This window comes from Ipomoea triloba, chromosome 9, assembly GCF_003576645.1.
Source record: "Ipomoea triloba cultivar NCNSP0323 chromosome 9, ASM357664v1".
In the NCBI taxonomy this organism is placed as follows: domain Eukaryota; kingdom Viridiplantae; phylum Streptophyta; class Magnoliopsida; order Solanales; family Convolvulaceae; genus Ipomoea; species Ipomoea triloba.
In genome coordinates, this window is record NC_044924.1 from 11,637,319 (window position 1) to 11,650,154 (window position 12,836).

At 38.9% G+C, this 12,836-nt stretch overlaps 1 protein-coding gene across 1 annotated transcript; it reads right to left on the minus strand.

Annotated features, from left to right (window-relative positions):
- Nucleotides 1-24: 24 nt before the first annotated feature.
- On the minus strand, nt 25-10,259 carry LOC116030692 (E3 ubiquitin-protein ligase KEG). Its single transcript, XM_031273006.1, has 16 exons — nt 9,164-10,259; nt 7,426-7,788; nt 7,086-7,316; nt 6,726-6,851; nt 6,300-6,636; nt 5,807-5,964; nt 5,090-5,247; nt 4,853-4,974; nt 4,572-4,706; nt 4,172-4,296; nt 3,884-3,988; nt 3,538-3,780; nt 3,019-3,352; nt 2,740-2,928; nt 2,358-2,663; nt 25-1,805 (listed from the first exon to the last, which is right to left on the minus strand). Exons 1-16 carry the CDS (start codon nt 9,919-9,921, stop codon nt 546-548), a joined length of 4,950 nt encoding a protein of 1,649 aa, XP_031128866.1. The 5' UTR covers nt 9,922-10,259; the 3' UTR covers nt 25-545.
- Between the last annotated feature and the right edge of the window lie 2,577 nt (nt 10,260-12,836).

Here is a 12,836-nt window from a genome sequence, read left to right on the forward strand (position 1 = left end):
AAAAAGAAAAAAGAAAAAAGAATAGAATAGAAGGATGATGCTCTAAACAAATTAAAGTTTACATCATTCTATTCTAACAGCTCAGTAAACTTTACAATGTAGTAAAATATAGTGTTGGCTAATAAAGATTGCAGCAATAAGAGAAAGATAATAATTAACCAAAAAAAAAATCCTAATGAAAGAACTACACAACCAAAAAATGGCAAGATTTTATACATTACATCATAAAAATATATATCTTGTATTATATACTTAGACTAGATGCTCCATCTCCATCCAGCTTAAGCAATGTCAGCAGCCATAATGGTGGGGGTCCCAAGTCAATCCAAATCTTAAACTCATCATCTACTTGTCACGTCGTCATGCCCTTTTCATTTTTCATTTCATTCTTTGTTCGTTAACATAACATCCTCTCCTGGACCAGTCTCAACTCTCAAGTCTACCTTGACCAACATTGCCTCGTAGTAGCGTAGCAGAGCAGAGCAGCCACTGCTCAGGTCTTCCACGACCACGAGGGCTAAGAAAGATAACAAAATGTTTGTTGTTTATGCAGGAGCATTAGTAGAAAGTGCAGGCTCAGGCTCAGGCTCGGGCTCGTAAATAACAATATCAGCAGGGTCCCCAATCCAAGGTTTCCCTTCTCTCCATTGGAACTTGATCCTCAGTTTCCCATTTGCGTCTACTCCAACCACCTCACCTCTGCTTGCGTGAGTCTCCATTCCCCATCCCCACCTAGGTGCCACCAGCCCTTCTTTGATCTTCACCTTGTCCCCAACTTTAAACCGTCTAACCCTTTCCACTTCACATGCCTTGCAAATCCATAGCCTATCCAGAAAGCAGAATGCCACCCAAACATCCCCCCCATCTTCTATCCGGTGCACTACCCCAAGGCTTGAATGACAAACATCTCCCCACTGGTGTGTTGGGGTTGAAACACTTGCCCTCACCTTTACCCAGTCACCAATTCGAATCTCCTCTTCCTCCACAACATCTACTTCTGAAGGATCCAGCATCCACGATTTTGAGCCTGCTGGCGTATACATTCTCAGCTTTCCATCTCCATCAACTCCTGATATACTTCCAACATTCACATGACTATGCCCTGACCACCCAAATCTTGGCTGTTTTACACAGTTTTTGACCTTCACCCGCTGACCAACAAGGATTTTATTTACTCTTTCAAGATGACTGTAATGCCCCATCCACTGATCTTGCTCTCCACAAAAAGCCACTGATATATTTCCATCCCATTCATTTCCTTCGTAAATAATGCCTTGTACAACTCCGATGCTCCCTGGCCCAATTGATTTCCAACTCTGCACATTTTCTCTCAACTTCACCCAGTCCCCTACTTCAAAAATCTGCTCTATCTCAAGATCAACGGGATCCCCTCTCCAGAAACCCTGTAAACCAAAAAATGCGACTCTCACTTCACCATCAGCATTAATACCTGTAATCACACCCCGTGAATCTGATTGAGTACCTCTCCAGCCCCACCTTGGCTCAACAAGTCCAGCCCGAAACCTAACATGCTGCCCAACTCGAAAACCACAAACCTTTTCAACATCAGTGTAATGAGTAATCCACCGCCCTTTCCGGAAGCAACAAGACAGCTCTAAATAACCAGTATCCTGTACACTATGTACAATAGCTAAGCCCTCTTTCCCAATGCTGTACCAGTCATAACTGGGTCTTGCCCCCAAGCTTGGTTTTGAACGTACCCAATCACCTACTTCAAATCCTGGAAGTAATTCTGCATCCCCAGGAGACACCTTCCAGAAACTTTGTCTCCCACCAACAGCAGCCTAAAAGGATCAACACCCGAATCCCATCAGCAATTTAAACAATTTGATCAAAATGAGGTTTGGCAATCTACTCACATGGAAGATTGCAACTATATGAAGAAACTTCTCATTCCACCCTCTCCCTCTCTTTTCATGGGGAAGTAGCAAAACATCAGTATGGTCTTATTAAAATACCGAATATGCAAACAAACCGGAGGATCAACGGCAGGATTTACTTTTAAAAAACGAACTACAAACTGGATTTAATTTAGGTGGCCTGAAAGTTCAAAGGTCACTAAAAGCAAAGAGGAATAATTGGCTACATACTATGATAAATTAATTTAAATAATTATGTATTTTAAAAATATTTTTATATATTATTAAAAAATTTGTAGGTTAAACCATTGACCCTATAGTTGAACCAGGTAAACCAAAAATTCAATACTCATAAGTCATATTATTAATAAGATTGGTTAATAGATTAAGAGGCCTTGTGTAGATCATATTTGAGACATGGGCAAAGGTTTTCCCTCCTTTACCAAGGAAACATGGCCAAGAGAGTAGTAGGCTTACATTCAAAGCACCATCCATGTCAATTCTCACAATTTTTCCTACAGTAGCCGGTGTCTCATTTGACCATCCAAGCCTTGGCTGAGTAACAGATGGCATTACACGAATCTCCTGTCCAACTTCAAAAGGAGACACCTTCTCAATGTCAGTCACTGAACAAGAGAATGGTTTGCTCCTGAAGCAAAAGGCAATTCCCACATCACCATCCTCTTCCAGGCTGTGGATTACACCAATGCTATTCCTCGTTATGTCCTCCCAACCGTACTTTGGTGAGGTTACTGAAGCCTTTACTCTGACCCAGTCACCTACCTGGTTATGTTAAGAGAACATTTGAAAAGATATCTCATATGAAAAGGAAATATACTTCACATAGCACAAACCATACCTTGAAATCCTCGACCTTTTCCATGTCAGAAGGGTCAGCCTGCCATGGTATAGGCCTGTTGGGAATTTCAATAATCAATAAACCATCAGCCTCTATATCGATTATTCTTCCAACACTGTGATGTGTTTCCCCACCCCAAGCATATCTTGGTTCAGCAACAGATCGCTTCACACAGACCCGATCATGAATCTGTGGAAGAGTAGCACTCAAAGTAAACAATGATACGGTAAACAATAAAAATAAAGTTCAAAAGTAAAACAAAAGAGGATTTGATCTTACTCTGAATGGTTCAACGGGCTCAACTTCCTCTGGCTCACAGTGCCATGGGTGAGGAAGGTAGCATAGTTCCAACAACAGACTGTTATCTGGTCGTATGCAGTATACTATACCAATGCTTCCGGGAGTTACGGATCCTAATCCATGTTTCGCTGATGTAAGATTGGGACGAATACGAACCCAATCCCCAACCTTGAATTCCTCCACCCGTTCCATTTCTGCAGGATCAGCTTTCCATCCTCTAGATGCTCCAGGAAATCCAACACGAAGAACACCATCATCATCAACACACAATACAGTTCCAATACTGTCGCGTGCCTGGCCACGCCAACCAAATCTGCAGCACATTTGATGTATGGTAAATAATCAACATTATAATTGGCATGCCTTCACAGAATTAACCAATCCCTAGTTCAGTGATGCCAGGGTTCCAGAACTTAAAGGCAATGAAGAAAAACATATGCAAAATTTCATCCAATTTATAAGTGGCAAACAACACCATTATAGTAAAGAAAGGTCTACCTTGGTTCTTTGACATCAGGCTTAAGCCGTACATGATGCCCCCTGTCTAGTGGAATCACTTTGACAACTTCATCTGTTAGTACTCGGGCTTCTTTGCCTTCTCCAGAGCAAAAGGAAACAATGAGATTGTCCTTATCCAGGACATTTTGCACGAAACCCACACTCTTATGTTTTGCACCTTGCCAGCCAAAGCTAGGTGTTGTGACACATCTCTTAAATTTCACCCAGTCTCCTATATCATATCTATATACCAAATGGACCATATTCAAAGCACAATTCAAATCCAACACGCTTGGCAACTGAAATAAAAAGATGGAAGTAGAAAAATTATTGCAAAACATCTTACATTGTTGGAGACAAATAAACTCCCTTCTCCATAAGAGCCTCCATTAAATCTTCAGAAATCCATTCACGAGGCAAAGCCTCTAAGTAGTCACGTAATGTTTTGCCGCTGCAATAATTAACCAATAATGTAAAAAGCAAGTCACAAGAATAGAACAGGCTATTATGCCCAATAAAAGATGACCCAAAAGTAGTAGTAGTAGTAGTAGTAGTAATAACAACAACAACAACAACAACAATAATAATAATAATAAGACTAAGCAATACCACTGGTCGGATATCACACTCTGACCTGTGATTTCTAGCTTCAACTGCACTATCAGGATGCCTAAGCATGATGCTAATCCACTCAAGATTCTCGCGAATCATATTTGCTGAAAAAGCTGCAATATGGAAAGCATTGTCTCCTTCATCGTCCTGATATTAACAAGAAATGAAAATTTGCATATTAGAGTGAAAAACTAGGAACAGAGGAAACACCATGATGCAGCTGAAATATCAAAACTGAATGGATCATTATTGAAGGTAAAGCAACATCATGAGGCATCCGGAATACCACAGATGGAATGGATCATGACAGAAAAAAATCAAGTGCATTAATATCTAGAAGTGATTATATTATATGGGTAAATCATGTAACAATTTAAAATGTATTCTGATTGTTGTAGAGATCACAATATCTAGTCACAGACCTGCAAGTTGCAATTTGCCCCAGCAGATAGAAGCAACCCAACACATGATTTTGCACCTCTATTCAGTGCCACATGAAGAGGTATGGTATTGTGCACATTCCTGATGTTTACATCAACTCCAGAGTCGAGAATGATCTAAAATTCATTATAGGTGCTACTTAAATTAGCAAAGACATACACCAACAATTTATGAACCATTGAGCATAAGCTTTCCAGACCCTGATGGAACTGGAAGTCATTTAATTATGGTAACAAGCCTATCCATTCCAGATCTGGCCTACCTTGACCAACTCAAGATCATTGATCATAGCAGCAGTATGCAAAGCTGTTCGAAAATGCTGGGCATCTTGAGCAGTTGGATCTGCTCCAGCAGCTAAAAGTATTTTTACCAGTTCTCTCCCCTCTACAAAGAGCAAATGAGATAGTTTTTAAGGGACTCATAGTCCAAAAATTCTCTAAGGTTATTAGCAATAGTAACCAATTTAGATAATAACAGTAATTTCCAATCCAAGCTCTACCTGCTTCACGATCTTTCTTCAAAGCAGCAGCCATACACAATGCAGTCCCAACAGGGCTTGGAATATCAATGGCACTAGCTATCTCTTCACTAGATGCAAGTTCTACCCATCTTTTGACAACAGCAACATTCCATGTTGCTATGCACAAGTGTAGTGGTCTGTTAAATAGAAGTCTTAAAAAGGTAGCACTCTCAAACTTGTAATAAGGAGAAGGAAACATAGTGTACATGTTGACGCAAAGATTCATTAAACACTATATAAAAACACCATACAAGATTCTAGCCTTAACAGGTGGCTTTGGCTTTGATATCTACTATCTACATCTTAGAGATGGATGTCACCCTTTTGGGTTTCACGTGTAAACACATAAGTAGCACAAGGGAAACCAATGCAAAGAGGTTGTGGGGTGGGGGCACTAAGACACAGAACATTTGCAATATATAACAGTTTGTTGAGACCATTGGGTAGTTGGGTAGTGAGCTATTTAGATTTCCTTCAGGTTAAAAATGGTGTCTATCATTGATTTCTGTTCTTTTCCAGATCTGCCTCTTCTAAGTTCTAATATTTCACTTTAGGCATAGCTTGATCATTTCACAACATTTAGTATATATCATAATTCAGGAAGATGAATTAGACTTGAGAAATTAACTTCATTCATTGAGCTAATCGGAAGTTATTGTTACACAACAACAGAGAGAAAGTGGCATCTGCACTTACGTCAAACTTTTTGAGTTCATGATACCCATTGATTCACAGCCTCCATTTTCTAGAATGACAATAGCACAGTCTATGAATTTCTTAGCAACAGCTCTATGAAGCACAGATTCACCTTCGTCATCAACTGCATTTGGATCAGCTCCCGCCAGTAATAACTCCTGTTAGAATGAGAGGAAGCATTTGAACAAGGAAGAGAAATGAAGTAATACAAGCAAAAACCCATGGGAAAACAATCACCAAAAGTTCTCTTTTCAAGGAGATTATGAGAATTCATATTAGGGACTTAGCTAGAGATTTCTATCCCATGTTTCCTAGATTCTAGATTTCCTTCCTCAACCGCTCTATTGTTTTTACTACCACACACTCTTTTCTTGTTAAAAAATCAAAAAGGAAAGGTAAAAGAAAAATAAAGGCTCAATTGTTTTTACATACATCATTTGTACCCAGTTTATCCCAACAAATTAGTTAAGTAATGCAAAAACAAGAAACCTACACGCATGCAATCTGGTTGTCCATGGTAGGCACAAACATGGGCAACAGACGGGCCAAGCCCTTCCCTCAATCTAGAACGGACATTAGCTTGTCTCTTGATAAGAGCACGAACACAGTCAGGCGATCCAGCTGCCAGAGCAAATACAAGTGGAGGATCACCATCTTTGTCCAGGACATCAACATTTGCCTCTGTGTAATCTAGAATAGCCTCTACAAGTTCCATACTACCCCGTCTACAAGCAAGATGGAGAGCAGTTTGGCCATCAGGGTTTTGTGCTTCAAGTAGAGAACGTACCGAGTTGCCACCTTGCCCTTTGTGAGTCTTTCCAAGCAATTCTCTGCATGCAATGGATAAGTAACAAAATGTGAAGCACAATTAAAAAAATACTTCGTAACTAGCATAGCAAAATATAGTAAGAAGACCAACCGAACTCCATTTAAGTTCCCTTCAGAAACATATCTATGCAGAAGACTGTTAACATCCAGGGAAACCTCCAAATCTGAGGCCAAAGGGGGAGCCATCCCATTGGTTCCAGAATACTGATTGAAGTCACTGCATTTTTAATAGTTAAAGTTGCTGCGTCTAAGTAATCATCATTCACCAAGTCACACACACGCATCTCACAAGCACAATAGAGTTTATTTAGAAATAAAGCATGTTGACCTCATACTAAGTTATTTATTTTACTAGCAAGAGGTTGAAATATGAAGTTACAAAGTGATTTTGCAAATACCATACTGCATATTAGATTCTTAACAAGAGAATACTGTGACAGAATATTCTTACTTATCAGGGCTTGCGGGAGGACTACGTGGAATTCCTTGCAAGTAGCGAAGAAATATTGCCAACATTGCATTAAAGGACGGCCTTCTTGAAGCCTTGAATTGCAGACATTCACCAATCATCTTCCACAACTCTGGAGGTATACCAACACCCACTACACCTGCATACTGAGGAGGTTGTTTCCGTGCCTTCACAACAGCCTGATATATTTCTTCAGTGCTTAAGCCAGTCCACCTGCATTAAGATTGGCCATTGTATCTTCAAGCAATGATGCTACTCACAGTAAAGTCATGAAGAAGACAGAAGCTTAAAAACATAAAATTAAAGAAGCTAGTCCACATACGGAATTGAACCAGTGCACATTTCCACCAATGTACATCCAAAGCTCCAGGCATCCGACTCTGGAGATATTCCAATTGAACCATCCCAGAAAATATTCAATGATTTCTTTACTGGCTCCCACGCTTCAGGAGCAGTGTAGTTTGGGCTAAGCATTGTGCAATCCATGCATGAATGGACTTTTGAAGACTCGGACTCTAATCGAGCCTTCCGGCAAGCAGGTTTCTTTAGAATTGCTGGAAGTCCATAGTCTGAAACCATTGCATGACCATTCACATCTAAGAGAAGATTGGATGGTTTTATATTCATACAAACAATACCGGCTGCATGTAGTTCAGCCACCCCACGAGCAATGTCTGCCCCATATCTGCATTAAATATCAATGATACATCAAGGCTAGGGCCTTCATAAAATACCAAATCTAGAGCATCAACCACATCACATTAAGAATTGGTTATGTCCGATGCTAGGCTGCCTCAGAAGTGCAGTATCTAACAGACTACTCAAATAATAAACTAACATGCCACATTGAAATCATCATCATATTTTTACATTTGTCATGAAATATATAAAAATTAGGAACCTACTACCCAATTATAAAATAAATGGTTTAGTATCTATAATCATATATGACAATCATCTAACCATGTGCAAGTTAAACCTCACTTAATTCCTGTTCCTCTTATTTACTTCTCTCTTTCTCATAATTAAGTTTATAGTCCGTATTTGAGCCTTCTGAATGGCAGAGACATGGTATATCATTAGTACATTAGATGCTGGATAATGAGTATTCCGATAATCAAGCCTTTTAGCTCATAAAGGTGCAAGAGGGGGACAAAAGTTTCCTCTCGAGGAAGGAAACATTGGTTTACAGTTTCCAATGGCCTAAAAAGGAAAAAACACATTCATTTTTATAGGTAGGGAGTATATCAGTATATTAATGAATAATGACAAATGGTTAAAACTGCAATGTCTTTAAATCTGAAAGCAGTTATCAGCCTATCGTGAAAGGAGACTGCTAAAATGGCTTTTAGGAATAAAATACTCCAGTACAATTGCATTCATAGGCTATTGACTACCAATAGCAATCTCATCTCCAACTTAAGAAACTACACATCGCATTCCTAAATCAAGAACTTTTAATTGAAGAGTTGCTTGTCATTATTCCGGAAATTTATTACTACGTGGTAAATCACCATACTTTAAGCTATCTGAGTAGTAAAAACTAAAAATTGAAAAAGAAATCATAATAATTCTTGCCATTGATTGATAAGAAAGCAGGCAGATCAGCTTGCCATTTTGTTTGTTGCATCCTGTGTTACCATACTTTATGTGAGTATTTGACTACTCACAAATGGTACCATAAAATGAGGGATTTGAGGCATAACGGACAATATATTCCAAATTTATGAGCATTCCATTTGGCAGGAAAGGATTGATTCATTAGAGGGGCGCGGTAAAGGAAACGATCAAAGCTGTTGTAAGCATTACATTGCCATCAGTCCATCACCAAGGTTCTCCTTGATTTATGTGCTGTGGAATAGACTAATTCAAAGAAAGGGCAACAGAACTTGAGACTAGTGCACTGTCCTTTCACCATCTCAAGAATCTACTATCAAAGTGCTAATGTACTATCTAGGAACCCTTAGATTCTCGTATTGGCGTTTGGATTCAACCTTGATTACTGAAGAGGTGAAGAGGATAGTGTTTCTTAATAAAAAGTTGAAGAGGAAATAATATACCTGAGGATTTGCTCAAGTGTGAGGCGGCCTTCATTCCGTTGCATCTCAGTTTGTACAGAACCCTTACACCTATCCATAACCAAACACAAACTGCTATCGATCTTTGTTACACCGTGAAAAGCACACACATTTCTACACCACATGGATCCCCTCTTCAATTTCTCCAGATTTTCCTGTACCCAAACTAGATCCATATCCTCTCCTATTGTCACCTTTTTAACCACAACCCTATGACGGCACCGCTCCCGTCGACCACCACTGTGGTCGCCCAGCACCACCGCCGCCCAAATCTCCACTCCAGGCTTCTTAGTCTCCCCACTAATCCTCTTAATTAATCTCACTTCCGGATGTGCAGTTAGCTCTATTCTCCCTCCAGCCTCAACCCCGCACCCGGAGCTCAAAGCTGAGCGGGATTTGCGTCTCCGGTCCAGCTCCCGCTCCTCCCTGCCTCCTCCATTATCACGAAGATCCTCCGCCCCATCTTCCTCCTCCTCCTCCTCCTCATCGTCACTGGAATCCCTGGCGGAGGAGTCGCGGATTAGAGCAAGGATTGCGTAGTTCTTCTTGAGGGCAGTAACCGAGTTGCCAACAAGGGACACGTGGCGGCAGCGCGGACACGATAAGTTGGTGTCGAGAGACGCCGAGAACAATCTGGAAAGGCACTCCCGACAGTAGCCGTGGCCGCATTGGAGCAACAGCGGACACCGCTCCTCCTCGTTGTACGAATTCTGGCACACGGAACAACTCGGGATCTTCATCGTTCAAATTTAATTCCCCAGATTTCACCCTAATTATCACTGCTACTCATCAAAATGTTGTGAAAACAAAACACAAAAATTTCCCTCTTCTTCTTCCCTGCTACAACTTCCGCCGGAGCTGCGAGCTTGAAGGAAATGCAATTATGAAGTCTGATCGCTGGTTGGAGTGATTGATTGAGCTTAACTGAGCTTCAAAGGGAGATGGTAGGAAGGAATTGCAGATCCATGGAGGAAGAGGATGAACGAAGAAGAGTCTCGTCTAGTCTACAGTGTTGTTGTTGGGCAGTGAGGGTTTTACTTTTTGGAGAGAGACCAAATCGAGAAAGGGGAAAATCTTATGTTAAACTAAAACTCAAATTTATTCTTTCTCTTCTAACTTGCCATGCCCATGGGCTTGCTATTCTACAACTTTTTCTTAATTTTTTTTTTTTTTTAGGTTAACTAGTTACCACATGTGTATTGCGTAAATAGTATGATGTTTAATGTGTATTTTTATATTAGTGTTACATCCCAAAATTTATCAAAGTATTATTTGGTATATCTTGACATATATATTACGACATTACGTAGTATCAATTTTTTCATAACTATGATTTGTGACAAAGATGTGGGATTAACCGGTGCAATAACAATTTTAGAGGGAAACACCATTATTAGATAGTATCATAAGCATAGTTTTTGCAACACAACTCTATTAATTGGCGTGATCCATGCTTCCTCTTATTGACACTTCCGTCAGAAATGAATTCTTGATTTGATCAAGTCCCTTGATGTGCTTCACTGCAATTTGAGTGCCTTGGCGCAGTGCACCTTCAAAATATAACAAAATTCCCCTTCCCCAAAAAGGCAATGATAATAAACATAATTTCTCATATGTATTGAACAGGGTCGGCCCAGCCATGTTTGGCCCGGGCGACCGCACAAGGCCCCCAATTTATAGGGGCCCAATTTTTTTTAAAAAAATATTTTATATATAATCCAATATTTTTATATTTGATAAATATTTTTTTAGACTCCATATATTGGTCTTAATTGTGAGTGAAAATAAAATTTTAGAAGTAATTAACATCGAAATTTGGGTGAATATTTATGCATTATATTTAGATAAAAACATTTTATTACTTTTTTTTTTAGTATTGCCATAGAATACAATAACTTGAAGTCTATATAGATTTGGACTCAATTACTTTAGATATAAAACATTTCTAGATATTCTAGACTTCTATCTTTATATTCCATAGGTCTTTATTTTTGGATTATGTTTGTTACCTTTATATATAGGTATCTCTTTGTATCATTATAGCGAGATCTAAATATTAAAAAAATCTATCTTCCGGTCTTCCCTATGTTATTGTCTCTCTATTATTATCTTTGTGTTTCTCGTTTTACAATATTATATTTAGATTGTAATTTTACCGTATTTTTAATGGAAGGGCCTGGTGTTGAATATATAATATAAATTAGGTAAATTAGGTGTACGGTTTCATCAATGCCCAATGGTGATTCTAATTAATTGACCAAAGTTGACATTAACGAAATACATGGGTATTTAGAAAAATTAAATGATATAATAGAAGGTAAAATAAGAAAAATTATTTAAAAAAATACTAAAATTAAAATAATATGAACCATTCATTTCAACAAATAATTACACTAACATTTTTTTAATTCCTGTTAAGGACCTAACTTTATTGGCTCTTATTAGAATTATAGATTGTAGATGGTAGATAATAAAATATGTATTTTAGCAAAGTGAAATGTAAATTTAGGTTACAATTCACCTTATTGTACATATGTCAAACTATTAAAGTGAAATGTAATTTTATAATATAGTAGATTTTAGTGTCATGTGATTTACAAAGTTGTACTTTATTCTTTGCTAAAAATACACAAAAGAATACACACACAAAAAATACATAAAAGAGAATATAACTTTTAAAGTAAATATAAGATATAATTTTGTAAAATACCCAACATTGTAATTTATTGGTATTGTAAAATTCTTATAGAGATATTTGGGGTGATGAGGAAACCTATAGTCACTATTCGAGGGTGTATACAAGGTAAATTTTTTTTCTTGCAGCTAGGGAAATTGTCAAATAATATTTGTAAAATATTATTATGAATATATAAGAGTAAATTCCTTTTTTGGTCCTATACTTATTGTGCATTGGACACATTTAGTCCGCTTTTTTTTTAATTTTGCCACATTTTGCCCAGACTTAATAAATGTTGAACAATTTTGGTCCACCGTCTAAATTGATGTTAAACCACAGTGAAATTGAAGGACAATTCTGTCTTTTCATGTCCAATTCTTCATTAACCAAAAATCATAAGCCATAAACCAAAATTTGACATGAAAATGGATAAGGAATCGGACGCCTGGCATCGGGACATGCCCGGGTCGTCGAGAATTCTGAGAAGCCGCACATGGGTGCCTCCAAAATGTATTCCCCGCCGCCAATTCAACGATTGTTGCTGCTCCCGGATAATTCCCCGCCGCCAATTCAACGATTGTTGCTGCTCCCGGATAACCACCACCATCTGCTGAAGAACAAGTCGACGCAGAAAATGAAAAAATCGTCGACCACCATCAATTTCTCCGCCTCCCAGGCCAGATCCTCGTCTGGCTCTTTCATCTCATCGCTTACAGGGGACACAGAGATCTACAACCTTCACTTTCCTCTGGTTTCAAGATAACCAATCTCCCCCAGGTCTCGTCGGCCGACCGTAACCCGTTGGGCAAATTTCTGGCTTTTGGATCGTTCTTCTGCGGCTGCTTTTGATCGCCATTTATGAAGAAAACTCCAAAGTTTTGCCTCCACAGTTTGCAGAGGCGGGTACCCCATTTCCCCACCCGCTAGATTGTCGACAACATTCGATTCTTCCTTCAAGAATGCGTAGAGCTTGAGGAC